General features: G+C 44.1%; 1 protein-coding gene across 1 annotated transcript in view; it reads right to left on the reverse strand.

Moving 5' to 3' along the window:
• The window catches only part of T265_05018 (hypothetical protein), a gene marked incomplete at both ends in the record, with an annotated part of 55,219 nt that overhangs the window by 13,901 nt on the left and 21,665 nt on the right, over nucleotides 1–19,653 (reverse strand). The window contains 3 exons of the mRNA XM_009169908.1: nucleotides 5,277–5,496; nucleotides 7,512–7,646; nucleotides 18,686–18,896. Coding sequence (XP_009168172.1) covers nucleotides 5,277–5,496; nucleotides 7,512–7,646; nucleotides 18,686–18,896 — 566 coding nt within the window. The remainder of the gene's footprint in view (nucleotides 1–5,276; nucleotides 5,497–7,511; nucleotides 7,647–18,685; nucleotides 18,897–19,653) is intronic.

The raw sequence follows: 19,653 nt of genomic DNA on the forward strand, positions 1-19,653 counted from the left end.
ACAAACTTGGGTTCAAGTAGAACAAAGAACTGATAAAAACTCGGGACCGACGCCTACCTGATGAGCCCCAAAAAGGGTAAAACCGGTCACGGGCTATCAAGGAGTTTTCCGCAACCTTGTGAGTAGTCTCATCTGTTCTTCTCTCCACACTTCGAACACAGGCGTCTAGTTCAGACTACACTTAGTTCGGTAATAAGTAGAAAACAGGACAGAGGTAAGTGCGGAAAATTAATTATATCAGGCTATCAAACAGCACTGAGCTGAGACGTGATGGTTTGAAGTAGCAATGATGATTCGACAAACTGATTCCGATTAAACGACCACCCCTTTATAGTACCTGTCAACACAGTAATCGTACATAGTCGTGCCCATTGTAGAACCATATTACTGTTCACTCTAGGTAAGTCTAGGCTATTACGATCTTGCTGGGACCGGAGCTTTCAAGGTCAGCATAGTATCCCAGGTGTAGGATCGGTGACACGCAACACAATAGTATGGTATCGGAAATTAGTCACTCACGAATCGAGACAAGTATGGTTAACAAGTCTTGAAAATGAGCGTTAAAATGACCAGGTTAGCGAAATAATCATACGAACAGTTGAGTCCTGCCCAAGGATCTTCTCCCCACCCATTTTCCGGCGTCCTATCAATTACCTTGAGATTAAAACAGAAGAAAGTGCACCACTGAATTCAGGCATTATCTTATTTTCAGTCCGTCAGTTCAAAGTGGAGAACATAAGTTACAATCTCTACCAGTTTTTTCTCCTCGCAAAGAGGTTGTGACAAATGGAGCAGAAGAATCACTCCATCCAGCTGGGCACGTAATTTCGATTGGTGCCTCCCGAACTCATTGTAACCGGGTGTGTTACGAGTAAATATGAAAAATAACCTAGGCGTTCGGCGGGTTCATCTTTCCAATATTTCCAGTATTGAGGTAAATCATGATACGAAGCTAGTAAGCTAATAATAAAGACATTTTTTGTTGGTCCACTTGGCCATAACTGATTGGTTCACACTTCCCAAATGTGTTGAATTAGGATTGATTTTTATGAGCTTAGCTATTGACCAATTTGGTTATACATGCACCGCGCCACGTCGCATTTGACGAGAAGCACACGTGGCGATCCGTTCAGTCTGACGTTTAGAGGGGCCAAAAAGTAGTTAAAAACGCAGTGTATTTTCAGGTCTGAAACTGTATCACAACCAAAGGCGACCTAAATTTACTTGAACTGATTTCACTTGTAATACCTGAAACCAGAAGGCCTGTGTACAGACAAATTCGAGCAACTGCATGTATAAATGGCTACGACTCAGTTCCAAGTTTTGACTTAATCCGACGCTTCAATCCCTGAAATCCGCTCTTATCAAGCAGAAGTATCAGAAAGCTGTTTACGAACGAAAAGGGTGTAAGTCGAGCGCCGACTCACTTAGCCAGGCATATTGGAAATGTGATAAGATAGAGCTACGTACAACTTGCGTGACTAGGTAGTCCGAAATATTATCGAACCTTTTCATCAATTTCGACAGGTTTCAGTGCTTCCTTCTGGTTTGTCAAGTATTTCAGGTTTGCAGCGCTTTTTATAAGGACATCCTCTTTTGACTCTGTCCATTGTTTCCCAGAGAAGTTGTTGATCAACGGTCATTTGTTGCTTCTGCTCCCGTTCTTGTTGTTTCTGGTAAGCTTTTAAAACTTGTATTCAATATCGACCCTCCTCCCCTAAGCAATGGGTATAACTTCCAATTCAATTGCAAAGGGAAGCCTGGTCCTATCGTTCTCAGATAAGTACATTTATCCTGAATGACAAACTTTTCCTCATTCTCTAACAAGATTATACACATACCCTGCACTGAACCCAAAGAACAGTCTGTCGTGATATTTTATCAAGAAATTTACCGGCACCCGAGGTAATCGCTGAATGACTCTCTTGGAGATTTCACCAGTTTACTAAAATGCGAAAGCACGAGAAAGTGATCATCGAACGCGTTTTGTAAGGGTGGAAAGTGAACAGCCCTAAATAGGTGACACCAATTTAAGCCTGTCACTTTAATACGGCCAACTGAGGTTATTCAGATACGGAATAAGGCAAGGGGAAACGAAACACAAGGCTAGGAAGCTGTTGAGTGAAGCTACCTTATCAGGAATTCAGAACACACATCTCAGGATTCGATCCGACATGGAAAGTAACATGTAGTAAAGCAACCAAACCTTTTACAAAACAAAAGCGTGATTCCGGTCGTTTTTAGCCTTCAAGACGCTACAAGATACGTAGGTTGGCAAGAAATTCCGTTCGTGTTGGAGATAACCTTTCGCTAAATTGGATGACTAGACAGACCAACGGATCAAGATATTTCCACTAAATTCGACGCACCGTGTCTTGTCAATGACACCCTGAAGGTCTGGTATAAAACCTGTAGAAAGTAATGCAGATCTTTTCACGTCTAATCCAATGGTATTTTACTTATTCTAGTGTAACCAATATGTATGCATTAATATTAGGTTAATACGGTGGCCGTCCAAGTGCCACCTTAAGGCAACCGACGACATGCTTTTCACAACTCTACAAGTGACGAACCGGTGGACCGTTAGCTGCATGCGTTAATATTAGGCTAATACGGTGGCCGTCCAAATGCCACACGTGGATGACCTTAAGGCAACCGACCACGTGCTTTTCACAACTCCACAAGTGACGAACCGGTGGACCGTTAGCTGTGGCTGTCATGTCACACTGATGAGTAGTGTATAGTGATAAACCGGAGCTATGGCCATAGGGTCAGTCGGAAGTGCTGCATCTACGCAGAGTGTTTTAGGAGCGAAGGTTTATTCTGCATGCAATTCCGATACCACTAAATTGTGACAACTATTATTTGCAGTTGTAGTCTCGAGATTTTTGGGATTTGCCTCCGCGTTACTATTCTCTGAGCAATCCCTCTCCTGTCTCAGCACAACGATTCCTCTGGGAAGCAATCGACGCTTATGACAGCTCGTCAGCAATTCACATTCATGACCAAGTCGTGGTTTCAATATCGAACATACGAACAACACGTAGATCCCTATATCACTAGCGTACCAGATACATTTGAAATATTACGCCCGAACAGGGAAATGCGCCCAAACTTAAGTGATGTAACTGGACACTACGACAACTGTCCCAGCTGTCGATTGACTGACCCACCGCCACGACTTCCCGGTCAGGTAACACAGCTAATGCTTGAAAATAACTGAGCTACTTTGTGCAGGTTTCTAGTATTGATAGCCAAATTGTCCCGTGCGAACAGTTCTCGTCCTAAGAGAATTGAGCCCGATGTAAGGAAAGAATTCTTTCAGTTGCTTTTGGAAACACCATTTTTAACTGCATGAAGGTATACAAATCCCATTTGCTCTATCGACTGATGAATGCTTGATGCCATTGAAGAATGGAGTAAAGTTACAACTTCCAAGTTGAACAAGCTGGCAAAGTGAGCAGAGACGTTCATGACGTCATACTTAGGTGCTTCGTGTCGGCTGAACCTTAGTTTGGCGTTGTGCTTTGCCTATTACTATAAGTGAAGCTAAATGAAGCATGCAATGTATCAACTGCTGAACATGAGAGATCTGTTCTGACTCTTCCGAGCATTTCGAACAAGACAAGTGAAGACCGTCCAATCATTTCATGGAAGAATGTCTGAGGTGTTTTTTCCAACTCTTACGGATTCCTGGTTGATGGAACGGGTTGAGAACCTATACATGGCTCCTACTCAAGGACATGCCCATCTCAGTCGTGCAACGTGATGGTTACTGATAAGAGGCCGTTGGCTCTCCACGCGGGAGGACCGCGTGTTCGAATGCTTCGAGATCATTTGTAGTAACCTGAGTGTTCTGTTGAACCAGTGCTTACATAACTGTTATCTGACTGGTTCCCCTGCCTTCCAAGTGAGACTGTTCTGGTAAATGCGCACCAAACTGAGGAATTAGCGGAAGGTCACTGAACCATCAGGTCAACACGCCCACCTGTTCAGACGTGATAACACAAATCCGTTTCACGTGTACCGGTGGAGTGGTTGTAACAGGCTCATCTCGCAAGCCAGACCTCAGGGATTCAAACTCCCTCACGGCCAAACATGGTGGTGAGTGCTAATAGGGGGCGAAACTCGAGTCCAGCCTTTCTCTACTTCGGTGTTGTACAACCACAAAGATGGCGCCTGAACTGAAATGATATGAAACGAAAATTGCTTAAAGTCCATTTACCCGGTGCACGGATATCTAGAAAGTCAAACCAGTGTGACGGTGATAGTAGTATGTATGTTTGTATGTAGTATGTTTTCTCGCAAATCCGCCTTGCGCCTCTTGAAAAGTGAGATCTATTGCGGAATTTGTGGGGTTGCTTTGTAACCTTGCTTGGACTTGAGCAACAGTCAATGAATATCCAGAAAAGTTCAGGAAGACGCGTTCAAGAGAAGATGGATGTTCAGTTTTGTAAACAAGATGCATATGAGAGTTTTGATTCCCTGTCCAATAGTCTGTAACTGGTCAGTTGGCATTTTCCAATAACTCCGCAGAGAAGGCCTTCATCCTTTCACCAGTAGACCAAAGATAGCACGTAAACGCAGCTCAGGTGAAGAGCCGCTGGATCTTTAAAAAGTTCGCAAAATATCACTGACATTCGGTGAAAACACGATTGGACAGATTTGGATAACTCAACTACAGTAGGGAAATTTTTCTATCCTCCAGTTTACAGGTCGAAGTTGGTCTTGAAAATCTCCGAGATATCCCAGCTAACAGTGAAATTCTGTAGTGTCATCAGGATTAAAAATCTTGTTGGTAGTGAGGAGAGTTGGGAATTTTGTGGTGATTTCATCCTGTAAGTGAAGCCAATCTATGCTGAAAAGCCGAGAAGCACTGTACAGCTGTTTCATCCTTATTGGGAATCATCAGCAGTGCGCATCTCACGAAACTCCGAAGAGTCTCGAACCCACGACCTCCCGGCTAGTAGTTTGAACCCTTAACCGTTCGGCCACGAGTGGCTGATCAGCAGTGTGATTAACTCGCACTTAGACACTAATCACTTCAAGTAAGTTTTTGTTGTTGAGTCTAGCGGTAAGAGCAAGTCTCTATTGGTAGAAACACACAAGCATTTCCTTTGAGGATGTTGATGAAAACTGTCCCTGCGATAAGAATTACTCACGGAAGTAGTTTGCCTGGGTTCATAAAAATGTCACAGCTCTTATTGGATCACAATCTTATCGAATGCGCATTCTAGGCTTAGCAATGCAACGTGAGAGGTTGCAAGGGAACTGACCTTAATCTCTTTGTCCAATCGCTTGATCTCCTCTTCTTCGTCGCTATCACATTCCGGCAGTCGGTAGATATTGATTTTGTATCGATCGAAATCAGACATAATTCGTTCCTTGAAAGCACGCAGTTCTGTTGCTGTTAGGGTGTCCGCCTTGGCGATGATGGGCACAATGTTGACTTTGTGCTGCAAGCGGCGCATGAACTCGACATCTACCTGGCGCAGACTGAATGAAACAAACGAAAAAAAGGATAATCGAATTCGTCACACTGAGACAAAGATTCGGAATCGCGATGAGGAGGTGGTACCAAAGATCAAGCTCGTTTTCAGCCGCAAAGTAGGCACATTACCTAGGAAAACTTGAATTGGAGACACGAGAAGACAGGTGACGGGATAGACTTAGCTTTCAGAAAAGTAGGCAGCTGTGAAACTCGAGTACCGGAACCGAAATGTTATGAAAACAACTGAAGTATAATAATATATTATTGCTTCGGATGAAAAACACTAACGGAATTTATGTTGATCTTTCTCTAAGTAGTTCTCAATATAGCAGAGAGTCGTGCTACCGAGGATGGATGGGATTGTATGCGTTCAGATATTAATACCTTGGGTGCGTTAATTGGCTGCTGATCAGGTTGGTTGGACCAACCAACCAAGCACTGGTGATGTCTCCTTCGATGAGGATGAAACGTTTGTAACCCAATTGCCAAGCTATCGAGCAGACTAGTTATCAGCTGATCAAAAGCCGATGGTATCGTATCATGCGTAATTGTAAAAGGAATTGGACGAGATTACTGATCAGTAACTTCGAACTAGAGTATTCAACCATTCTGACTAAGTTTGTGGTTTCGAATGCAGCTCAGAATCGGTGAGATTTACAACAAAGATGAAACAACAGGACAATCTGCTAGAAAGCAACCCGAATAAACATTGACCAGAAGTGCTTCACCAGTTTGCATCCAAACACACGTACGCCTTGGGTTAGTTCTGTCAATCGAACAGTCAGTCAATACGTCTATCGTAATTGTTCATGACTGGATAGGTCGTTACAGTAGAAGACTGAGTTCCCTTCAAAAGATTGGTCGGTTTTCCCATTAATTTGCAGTGTGCTTCTTTACCTTACTCTGGGTCATTTTTGCAACACAGAATGTTCCCGCACTGTGTGATTGCGTTGCAACCATCGAATGAGAGCGTCGTAACACCGTTTTCCTCACAGAGTTCTTCTTACCAGGTCTGTGCTGGGTGAAAAAGACTCGGAAGCAAACAGTTCAGAGTATGGCAGCGAAGAGCGAGATCAATAGCCAGTAAACTCAGTCGGGTTGATAACTGCTACGGAACTCGATTCATCGATGTTTAATGATAGAGGCAAACATAGGACAAACACACATATCGCTCCTTTATTGAATTCATTGCCTTCAATGCGCCAATGTCAGGTTTCCCGTTCCTTCCAACACTAGACTGGTTGAGCATCAAATAACACATTATGCCATCGACTCCCCATGCATTCAACGGCGACCGGAAGCGCAGCAGCAATGTGTCCTTGGTAAACGGCTTATGATCGATAAAAGGAACCGAACATATACACTTGTTTCTGGTACGAGCCTGTTGATGTGTAAAAACGTAGGATATAAGTGAAAAAATGAGTGACAAAGTCCGAGAAAAAATTAGTAAATGATGAACGACGGAGGTTCTGGAGGTAGGGGAGGTGAACAAACCGGGATCTACCAGCGGTCATCACCTTAGGGGGATGACAGGTGGCAAGGTGCATTCCAAATACAGTTATTACACGGCGAATACGTTTCCGCCAGGACCACAATCGACCATCCTGACATCTTCGAAACGAGCAAGTTTCTGACTCAGGACTTTACAGCTTTCTGTCAAGTGTGATAACTTGGCACGAATCGACTTTACCAGTTCACGCATGGCCACACAAGAAGCCTACCAAAACAAAACGCCACACACCAAAGCACACATCATACTAGACTTATGTTCAGTAAAGCCTGTTCCAGAAAATAAAAGTCGGTCAATCGGACGACTTGTCTACAGGGAAATATGCGACTTAGGCCATCGATTAGCAGAAAAATAGTGAAGTAAATGCTCACTACTACCTGTCACAATGGTATACTTTACTCAACCCGTGATGGTCTACCGACAAGCTTCAACTAGGAATTTCGACAACTACTGAGAACATCAAACAGGTGATATGGAACTGCAAGTCACAGACAAAGCGGGGTGCCTTACCCGTGTCCATAGGGAGAGATAAAATACAGGCAGCAATGCACACGATGGTCGTGAATGTTTTTCCGGTTGAGGCCACATTCGTCCTTGAAGTACTGTTCGAAGGTGTCATCAATATAAGTTTCGATTGGTTTCCAGCTGAGTGAAAAGTGGAATTAAAAGTGAGATGAATGTGGGTGTAAGATTCTGCATGTTGAGATAAATACGAAAACTGAAAGATACCGGGGTTAGAGATATGAGTGGATATGGATTTTGATCCGAACGAAATCGAAATGAGCTTGTGGTCACAGAAACTGTAGTGCTCGGAAACTAAGACAACCCGTACTTTGTACTATATGGTGATACAACAATAATACCTGATTGGTTAAGGGCTTTAATAAGCGAACCGGGATAAAGAGAATGGTAGAGTTTTGGTACATTGGGATTCGGACCGTTACAAGAAAGACGTTCGCGAAAATTCCAAAGATACAATCGATGGATTTATTGGCGAACGAGATTACCCGATGAATTGAAGAAACCTCAAGTCAATCAAGAAATTGACATTTCAACAAATACTGACAAAGAGGAAAGTGGGGCGTAAGTATCAGCTTCTTAATATGATGAGACTGTGTGCTAAAACTAACCGGGAATGATAAAACCTGAGGATGATGATGTGGGCAGAAGCTGAGATGGCGTCCGACCCTAATTGCTAGAGAGAATTCATGGGGCGATCAAGGCTGAGGCAAGTGAAGATTTGTATGCAAACAAACATAAATGTACTACGATTAGCTGTCTCCATATAGCTGCGTGATCCAGGACGGAGCGTCTTTGAGGATATGCAAATGAGGGCGAGACGGTCCAAGTGGTTAGAGCGCGGATTTACTGACCGGAAGGCCCGCGGTTCGAACCCGACCTCTGCCTCTCGACTCCCCTGTCTAGTCTCGGGCAACCTGGCAGTATCCCAGCCCTCGTGCAACCTTCGGGTGGCATGGCAGTTAGGCACCGAAAGGGTGCTACAGCTGAACGACATGCAAATGCAACCTAGATAGAGACAAGTAGGAAACGTACTGCACCGTTCCTGTATTGAGTGACAACACTATATAATGATGTATCCGAGTGGGATGACGGATTTTTTCACTCAGCTATTTTCATTAATCTTGTACACCGATGACAGATAAGCAAGTTTAACGTTGTGAACAAGTGCGATAATCGTCATCTAATAGGGCCAGAAGATTTTACCAGATCGGTCTAGCCAGCTGATTGTTGAACCTGAAACGATACTAGAAACGGCTTTTCGTGCCATGAGCCGTACAGACTAAAACTTTCGAAAATGCGTCAGCAAGCTGAACAATTTGGTGCATCAAGCCCGCAAAGTTGCTAAAAGTGACTCCCAATAATTGATCTGGGTAACTATGGAATGTGATTCGGATGTATTTTGAGTCCGACTTATTAGTAATGAAGTTCCCAGTTTAACCTAAGTGGATACCAAAGAAATCCTACTGCCGGATTGTTCCACCTGTCAGCAAAGCTCTGACTGGGAACGTCAGAAGGAGTGACATTGTGCGATCATCGTTACAGACTAAGCAGAACGATGATGGCTAACCATTTGCGTGTGCCTCGGACATGCCTCCTGAGTGATGTGAGCAAACAGATGCCTGTTTGCATGGATTGTAGAACTCATCTGGTCAGCAGCGCCCACTTGAATTGAGTATGAGGATGGCTTTAACACTACCCCCGTCTGTTCACCCCCCAGTCTCATGGCCTCTGGATGCATATACGGCTCAGTGAAAATCGTACGTGGCATTACCTATTGTGTGCGGGTGTCCACGGCGTAATCACAGGATAGCCTAGAAACGGACGCCAGTCCAACACATATCCAGGTACCGTGCATGGTTTCACCACTTGGTCTAGCTCTACTACCTTCAAACAGTTTTGCAACGTCCAACGAACGCATCCCAGCGAACTATCGACCAGGCCAAATCAAGTTCATCAAGCGGGCGGTACGACGAGGCATGGTAGTGTAGGGTATAAATATGGAATAAATGTATTCATTTGCAACTGAGTTTGGTTTTAACGGAATGCTCAACAGAAACTCAGCTAAATCTCTCGCTCGTGATTACTGTATAAGTTCGAACGAGTGCTTAAGTAGAACACGGCTGACGACAACTCGAAGACTCAAGGATGAGTCCAAAGGAGACGGAAAACAATAGTGGATTATTCAACAGCTTTCGGCAACCTTGTGAGGTTATTCATTCAAGAGGTACTAAGATACCAATTTATCTAAATCGTGGTTTTCCAACCACCTGTCACTAATTCACATCTAACCCAGGGCTCTATGGAGATCCCAAAGGTCTAGCACACCAACCTGGTGTGGACTTGGCGGACCACACAATACCTAAGATGAGTCCAACACCCCACAAGCTCACTGTCAGCCAATAGTGATACGAGGTTTGAGAAACCGTCCTACAAACAATCAAAAGAACTTTTCATTGAAGCCGAACTGGGACTTCAGTCAGTTAATCAAGAAGGCTCTGCTCTTTCAGTCAATATTGCAGTTTGAGAAAACCCACGACTCTGAGTGGACAAAAATCGACCGACACCAATCAATCAGTCGATTAGTGGACCAACCACCAGCTTACACATTAGAGTATCCAATGAAGCATCCAAAGAGAAGCAGACAATGTTTTTTTTTGAAATCCAATAAAGCACCTGATTTCGCACTAATAACCTGAGACTTCCCCTTGATTGATGTCCGGGAACGCAAAATCCACTACGTGCACTAAGACCGCACAATGGACGGATTAAACAGCAATGTTCCGATTTGGAGTGGGAAAAAGTGAGAACATATCGGCACCGCTTACATGTGTGGCGAAAATCCCACGGAAAACTATGGAGTGTTGTTTGGTTAGCTCTCAGCAGTAATTAGTGTTAGCTGAAAAGTTCTGCAAGCAGTCACCGTGGGTATATGCACTGGGCTGTGTTCCAACAGAAAAAATAAGAGCGCAAATGAGACAATTTGGAGACCATCATTCAGGCATGGGATCATCAAATTCATCACTCTCACTGGGAAAGATATTGCTGACAAATGGACCATAGAAAGTTGGTCTTTAGGAATTCGCTAGCAAACTTCTTTTCAGAAGATCAAGAAGGAAGGGATATGTCGGAACGACGAATCGCTATTTTTTATTCAAGCCGATCAACAACCGATCGCTCAAGACGAGCATACCTAGCACGATATCTGGTCACCGAGCCCAACACAACGTAGAAGGAAACTTTGCATTTGTGGGTGGAATTACATTCACCAGCTTTATATGTATCTTGTACTTATGCATACCAGAAGTCGGGCAAACTCATGCTAACTAACGAAAGGGACAGAACATAAAAAAGAGAACAAATAAAGAGCTCAAAAAGTCCGTATTTTCGCAAAATTCTCTAACTGATGATTAAAACCTGATTCCGACCTCTATCTCTCAACTTCCCCAGTCTAGGTTTGAGCAACCTGGCAGTATCCCAGCCCTCGTGTTTCTTTCGGGTGGTATGGCAGCTAGGCATCGGAAGGGTGCTACAGCTGAACGAAAACCTGATCAACACCCCAGTGACCTGCACATAAATAAGTGTCTTTAGCAAACCACACAACAGCGGATGGATCTTCTAACCGGGGGTGGGGGACAAAGGAGGCATCCGGTTTTCAAGACACCAATACCCACAAAACGGATACAGCCGTAACATCCATTCTTACAATCTGATACTCATTTGTTTTGTCGTCGAGCAACTACTGTGAACGTGTTGGCACAACTAAACATTTGGCCTTCTTTGTAAAGTATAAGTGGAAATCTACACAAGTTAAAAGGTAACCAGTTGAGCGTTTTGTGCATGTAATAGTGGTCATGGCCTATGTTTCCACTAGACTCGTACGGAGATGTTGCGTGTGCGTGGACAGAAACAAGACTTCGACCCCTAGTTGTAAAGCTCCAAAGGCTATGCAATTGCCAGTTCATCATCGTGTCACTACCCTAGGCGGAATGGACCTTCAAATGCTATAAACAACACATAAATCGTTCGGGGTAAGCAACCGAGCAACCGGCTGGATTAAACACTTTTGACTGTTATCATATTGGCCTGAAATGATGTGAGCCTCTATGGCTGTATGGGTAGATAGGCTGCTCTTTGAGCTTGGTGTGCAGTTGATGCACAGTTTGTTCACCCGACCGACGCCCTCTTACCCTTACTGGTGTACTGTGGGTTTTGCTACCTGGCGGTTCTATTACAGTCGGTAACTAAGTGGTTATTGTCAACTTAGGTGTAACTAGGCTCACTTTATTCTATCCGCGATTCATCTCACTGTACGCTTTTATGATTAATGGCTTCCAATTCACGGGACAGCCTGCGTGCTGAAAGTGAAATCTGGTGGAGACGGGTTCATGAAATGGAAAAGACCAGTGAAGCCGGTGATGCTCGAAGACCGTTTCGCTTCATGCGCAAAACAGGACTCAAGAAACCGGTAACTTGTGAGTGAATCAAGGATTATGTTTCAAACACAGTATATGGCAGAAACTCCCTAGGTGGCAACACTTTGGTTGGTTATTTGCCATTATACCGACAAAAGTTGTGTTCCATGAAGTTCGTGAGGGATGTTTGGGTAATCTCGCAGATGGTATTTTATTACGACGCGATCCATAGGTGTTAGTTCGACTGATATCGGATCGTGCAGGCATCTCGCTTCTGACCGAGTGAGCCAGAGATGTGAGTCGTTTTGAGGTCCACACTTGGGCCACATTTTTCATCTTTTAAGAGTTTCTTTCGCCAAAGTTGTATGGTAGTTCAGCAACAGTATCAATCACTGTTCTGAACGATAACGACAAGGAGGAAATCGCTCTGACGGGGAGCATCATTCAACCAGGATCGAGCAAAACGATTTATCCAGCCCCAGCATTAATAATGTGCTGTGAATTCAAGGTCAAGCGAAAAGCATACTCGTATCTATTTGTCAAAATCAAATGGAGATAGAAGTTATTTGCACTGCCATAACATTTTATATGGTATGGAAGTATTCAGGTGTTTAAATTCATTCGTCCCGAGCTCATGTGGCCAAGAATGTATCTAATTTACAACAGCATGAAAATTGCATCAGGTAGGTGTAACCCGATCCTTGAACTCCGACTGAAAATATACCCAGGTCATAGAGTGAATCCAAACTCTAATCTACAAACTTCGATCAGCTTACTGGATGGACCAAAGTTCCATAATTTACTAATTTTTCAATAGTTTTCTGCAAACAAGATTGCTTCACAACCTTTACACCTTTCAGCAAAGACATCGAGTTAACTCAAGGTCATCAACCGCAAGTTGGTAATGGACTCAGGTATATCATGCGGCCGTCAAATGCCGATGGACAGCCTCGCGTGAAAATCTGAGCTTCTTCCGGAATACATAACTTGATTTCGATCATGTCGCCATAGGGTAGTACTATCCATACTGTTCTATGGACCAGAAACGTGATCGCCATTCGCGGTGTCCCGAAGTATCGGCTGAGCCTGGGTATATCCGGTTGGCAAAGCTGAGGTAGGCTATATGGTTTTGAGAAGAAGGAGCCTCCCAGAGCTGAAGGAGCCACTCGCACTTCATGGATTATGCTTGAAAGAAACATGCTCTTCACATACCGGAGTGCCGTCTGCCCCACATGGCTCTTTGGACCAGTCTTGTGCTGAGTGAAAACGACCGAGATGCACATGGTCTGCAATTTATCAACTTTGAACGAGAGCACTGATCAACAGACTCAGTCGGGTTACCTCGCTGGATGGGAACCCCCCGATTCGATACATCAATGGCTAATAACATTGGCGGACATCGCTCAGTCAGGAATAGAGGCTGCATCAAAGCTATCGCCTTCAATGCGCAGCTGCAAAGTTCCCTGTAAGTTCGTAATACTAGAGTGATTCAACATCAAGTGACTACTTCATCATCTCCGATGTTTGGCTATACCTCTTTTTGTCCCGGTTTTCGATAGCCAAAACAGCAGCATCTGAAAACACTGTATAGTAGACCTGATAAACTGACTAATGGAGAATATGGCAATTACGAATACTGTGAAAGACTTTCTTCCCTATCTTCGACTTTCATGTCACTCTGTTGTCTCCCACGTTGTGACACTTGGCCTGACGGAGCTTTTGAGTTCAAAGCGAAATATTGTCCAGCAACAAATCTGTCGATTGTTACCACACATTCCGAAAACTCTAGTACACTTTTGTCTACAGTACTTATAGATTTCCTCGACAGACGGCTCAAACCCAAAACTGTGTTCCACACCAGCGGCGGTGAACATTTATGCTCAAGAAGCTCTAAAGAGACTTTAGTCATTGCCTTGAGTGGATCTCCCAAGGGAGAGCGGATGAACTTGCCAGATGTATTTTTCGTCGTACGGATGGCACATAGATTGGTTAAGGTGAATATTCAACAAGAAGAATCTATCTGGATTTCCTTAAACTGGAGTTGAGAAGTTAAAACCGATCTTGAACTTTTTCACCATCTCGAAAGTGGACCCAAATCATATCAGACCATCTGGTGAGTCATGGTACAACCAGAGCGAACAAGTTACTAAATCGGTGCAATACACACGTGGGATGAAAGTTATTCCCGAGAATTTTCAATTTCAATTTTCAAGTTGATTCATCCTTTCGACCACAAACTCACAAAACCTTTATACTACTTTACAGTAGGCAGTAGCAGAAACATTAAGAATTCCACACAGCCCTTTCGTACCCCAAAGACTGCACTGGGTTTGCTGGTTACACATCTTTCGGACATTCATTTTCGCGTTTATTCGCCTTTTATAAACACTCCGCCATTTCACGACCTCGATTTAGTTTTGTGTCTAAATAACCCATAACTGCAAACACGTCCTTATTTTGGATACATTTTTGCTCATGTGTGCTTGCCTGCTCCATTCACGCTCACTTCTGCGGAGTCCCTTTGAAGGCGATGTTTTGTAGTTTTTTTTGTCGACTAACCTTTTTCAATCCCAGAATTATCTCTTCTATGCAACGCCCCGCTAAAATCGCAATCTGAATCAACGGTTCCGAATTCGGAATGCACTGATGCAAACTTGCGAGTACGGACATTCCTAGACATTCTACCATTTCTATCAGGTTGTCTGTGAAATTGTTCTTCCTAGAAGTTACTCATAAGCGGTATTTTGCTGAACCTGACGACAGCTCCCCGAAGCTTATAGTGGGCATTCAAGGCGAAGAATCTTTTCAGGAAGCCAAGATATCCATTTCTATTATACCTACGCGTCCAAAAAGGATTTCGCTACTCTTCGGTTGCCCGAATCTAATGTCCGCAAACTTACAGTTTGGTTCCATCAAGGTAGAGTATCTTTCACACGCGCTTGTGGAATAAAGGTAATACGTTCGCCTCGCATGTCAGGTGTCCGGAGTTCGAACCCTGGCACGGCCATTAGATATGCACTGCTGATGAGCTCTAACAAGAGCGAAACTCGAGTTCAGTGCTTCTCCCCCCCTTGGTGCGGATTCAACAGAATAATTGTGCCAGGACAGGAGGACGACTGTTCAAACGAGAGTGATGTGAATGTGAACAATACACATTCCGCAAACCCCACAACGTAGATTATTTTATTCAAGGGGGAGACAGCTAAGTTCGTCTGTCATGAAGCACCGTGGCGGCGGATGTCCAAGACACACTAGATAGTGCCTTCTTATGACATTTGCTAGAGGCTGATATTTCGAAAACAGGTCAGTCACGCAAGAAGATTTCGCGTGACCTTTCCACGACCGCTGACCTGGGAGATCGCGATCCCGTCCAAATGATAAGGTCGAACACTGCCGGAAGACATACTGACTTAAGTGGTTGGATAAACCACCGCCCTCCAAGTCCAGTTTGTTCGCGGTTTTAAGGAGGACAACTCATTGAGGCACATATATTACATTACGCCGACAGAATTCTCGAGCATTATACTGTTCAATACATACAACGCATAGCAAAAAACAATATTCATCGTGAATGTTGCGACTCGGTTAACGACCCACTCCGGCAACTTGCAGAACACCTTTCGGCATTTGGGCTAAACCAGAGTTATGGAAGGCAGCGTTCTCGATCCAGGAACCGGAGCAGCCGGTGCTGGTGTTACCAAACCTCAGACCCAGAGGCCGAAAATGTGAAGAACTCTGTACATTTAGCCTAGAACTTCCTCAGAGCCGAACTCCCAGGTAGGACAGTGACGGCGATTACTGTTCTTGGTCGGACACGCGACAGTCGCCTGTTGTAAATAACTAATAGATCAATCAGTCATCGTTTCCCAGTTGACACTGGCGCGGCGGTTAGTGCTCTTCCCATGCGTCCAAACACCCGATACGTCCATTATCTCATTCTTTATAAACAGCCAATGGCGAGAAATCATCAATAATCCGTTTTGGTCTATTTCTCACACTTTGATGACTATTCATCACATCCGGTGTGAAAACAGCCATTTTCAGCATCGATTTTCTCTCATTTCGGTTTAACTGTTGATGTGATAAGCAGACGTATGACCGATGTAGCTACTTTTCTATACGTCGGTTCCTGGTAACTTCTCTTTCGTTTGGTATTCGCCGATATTCTCAGGCACTTTCTGTCCTTGACTCAACCGTGTCGGTACAACTATAGCGATGTATACTACTGGTGAAATATCCGAGTTGTGTCAACGCGCGGTCCCCGCAGCTAATTGAAGGTTGACAGAAATATTGAACCGCTTTGCGGTGTTTGTTCAATACTGTTTACTATGTGAACAACCTCAAGACTCTTGAGGTTGTTCACTTAAACTCTGCGAAAATGAGGTTTTTTACCTTCGTATCTGACAGCTTGTGACCGCCTAGTTCGTGTTGATCACTGGAAAACTTCACACTCGCAGTACTTCCTTTCAGAACGACACAGTTAAACGCAACACACACAGGAACAGCTTGTATTTCTTACTTCATGTAGACTCAACCCCGAAAAGTCGACTGTAGCTAAACGGATATTCGAGAACATGCTTAAGCCAAGTGATGTGATACCCCATTCAAACAACTGACCGTCAAAGCTCTATAGGGTGAATGGAGAATGGAGGCCTTGAGGCGATTAATCTTATACTTAGCCGTCTCCGTGTACTAAATCAATGCCCGACTCCTCATATCCACGATTTTTCATTGGTTTATCACACACCAGGTGGTTGTCGAAGACCAACTCGTGCGGTATTACTACCATACTCCAATAGATGAAGAAAACATCTCTAAGACGGCTATCACCGCTGCGTTCGGTTTGTGGGGATTTACTAGAATGCCTTTCGGCTAATGCAAAGCTGCACAAACCCCCTACACTGTTTTACCAACGAATCGCTATGTGGTCTGCCGTTTGCGTGTTGCCGATTTATGGCGTATTGATAGTTGGTCATTCGTCAAGTGAACATAACTGGCATCTAAGTGCAGTTTTTTACAATTCTTATTTAAAATTAACATCAACAATTCGGTGCTCGTGGTCTTGACCTTCTAAGCCACAAAATCCATCAAACTGGTATATCACCCATCCCTGAGAGAGGACAACCAAAGGAGGCTTTTCCAGTGCCTACTAGGTCACCCATCTCTGTCTTTTTATCAGTATCATAAAATATTACTGCAGCTGATCCACCCAACTGCGTACTGATGAGGCCTCCTCGATTGGAGGCGAAACATTCGCAACACAATTCCCAAGAATGGTGAGCGAATCAACTGCCACGTAATCAAACACCAACAAATGACCAGACTTCCCTGCATTTCGACGCGATGTCAACTGTGGTGTTGCTTTGGCTACATGACTTCGGTGTAGATTGTGTCCCGAAATTGAAGCTAACCTCTTTTCTTTGGATGTTTGTATCGTAAGCAACCTGAAGTTCTATAAAGACTTATATGCTAGTATCCTCACGTACACAACAAATAGTATAGTGCATTGGGGTCAGCATGTATTCACTCAGCCTCAACACTACAGTTGTCCGTCTCCGGAAAGAGTGCTTCATAAAACACTGCCTGGTCCCTTCAGTTTGGTCCTCTACAGCAGACAACCACGCAAAGTGGACCAACGTAATTTTGCAGAAAATTAGATTGCGAACTTAAAAGCCTGTCTTGCTATATTCCTAACTCGAAGTCGTACCGGTAAGGCACCATAAACTGGCAGCATCAACGAAGAACTCCCATGTCATCAAAAAAGCAGGCGAACCCACGCACTTACCGTCGGATGGTGTAAGAGTGTCACGTTTGGTTTTCTTGTTTGCTTTTATTGCGCTTTTCCTACGGACTACAGCTTTTAATGTGATTGACAGTTGTTGTATAATCCTGTAAATCGTCAACCGGGACATCTAACTGCAAAAACAGTCCAGAGAAATGACTTGGGGGACTTGGGTTCCACGATCATTTCTTTGGCTTAGGAATACCATCAAAGGCCTTAATCTAAAAAAATGTCAACTGCTTCAAATAAGGTACGACTACAGACTTTCCCTTTCCAGATCCAGCAATCCCTTTCTGTTAGCACACGAAAACTTGTCTCCATTGATGACATGCTCAGCTCACAGGAGCACTACAATCATTTGGACGCTTCACGATGACAGCCGTTTAGCATAACAATTTACTGAACTCAGAAGTCTTTAGGAAAGACAGAATGCCCGCGGTCTGTAATGCTTCTCAGACGGCATTCCCATAAAGGCAATCTATCCAACGAAACAGTTCTAGGCTTGTACTAGGATGGTGATCCTTGTGATTGACGCGAGTGAGGGCCATGGGGAAATGATCGTTGTGAGGCGACCCAACTAGTCTTCGCGGTTCACTGTGTTATCAAGATCGGTACTGGTGTGTGTTTATACGGCATTTAACTACCAACTCCCCCTTAAAAACATTTTTTCAACTGAATTCGGGTAATTCGCTTCTTCAGGGCATTTCATCAAACAAAGTCGGGCATCGGCTGGGAGGAATAGCAAAAAAATAGACGAATTCGCCTTCGTGCAGCAATAAGTAATCGTTACTTTTTCATTGTACGCTTGTAACACGGTCCAGCAGCCTTGCTTTGGGTCAGCCGACTTATGGAATGGCAGTTCCGCTAATCGTCAGGCCTTCTCCAGATGGCCTGATTAGCACTTTCCTCAAACTAAAGTCACATATTATTAGAAAAAACACCCGTTCGTGAGCATAATGGCCACTTACCAATCGGTACAGTCGACAGCATCGTTGAACCCGGGAGTGTCGACAACGGTCAACCGGAGCTTCACCCCTCGCTCGTCTAGTTCAATCTGGCGTTTTTCGATCTGAGTAGTACTCCTAATGCGTTCAGATGCACCGGCTACCTCGCGATCCTTGTACAGATCCTGCATGAACATGCTGTTGATCAAAGTAGATTTTCCCAAACCGCTCTCCCCTGAAAAACAAGTTGAGTGTAGATTCGAGAGTTAGAAAACCAAAATTCATGGTCTTTATACAGAACTGTGCGAACAGATATCGAACGTTGAAAGTAGCAAAGGAGCTGGATTGAATCGAAGTTTGTTTATCGAGCATTTAAAACATCATGTGATGACCACAGCAGAATACCAACATATTCTAATTTGCCGAAGTGAAAGCAGCTACGGAATATCTTGGTTCGAGTTAAGCACAGCACACGTTACATGCGCCACATTATGGGGCCTCAGATACTCCATTATATATTTTGTACACGAATGCCAACCCCCGAGCCAATTACCCAATTACGGTTCAACAACTGACACAATATCGGTGCTTTCTAAGGTTAAAGTTGATCCGTCGGTGTACGTTGGGCTTGTAGTTAGTAAGCATTATGAATGGTGCCAGGTAACTACTACTGATGGGGTCTTGCGCCAACACTATGTTATGCTTATTTGAAAGGTTTTGGAGGTTGCAGACACCTTCCTTCAGACAAATTTCCAAGAGAGTATAGGGCTTTTAGTTCCTAGCTCTTCCCTCTTTACCAGACTCTTCTTTCTTCATCGTTGTGTGGCACCGAAAGTGAAAAGCTATGCATGATGACGATGAAGATCAGAGTAAACTCACCAGCGATGTTAATCACTTCATGAGTACTTTGAGCTCTAAGCTGCAGACCTGCCTTAAAGGTAATGGGAAATAGGCAGTGGCGAACTTGCCGGAGGGAGGTGAATTCTACCCGA

This window comes from Opisthorchis viverrini (assembly GCF_000715545.1).
Source record: "Opisthorchis viverrini unplaced genomic scaffold opera_v5_88, whole genome shotgun sequence".
Taxonomy (NCBI): Eukaryota; Metazoa; Platyhelminthes; class Trematoda; order Opisthorchiida; family Opisthorchiidae; genus Opisthorchis; species Opisthorchis viverrini.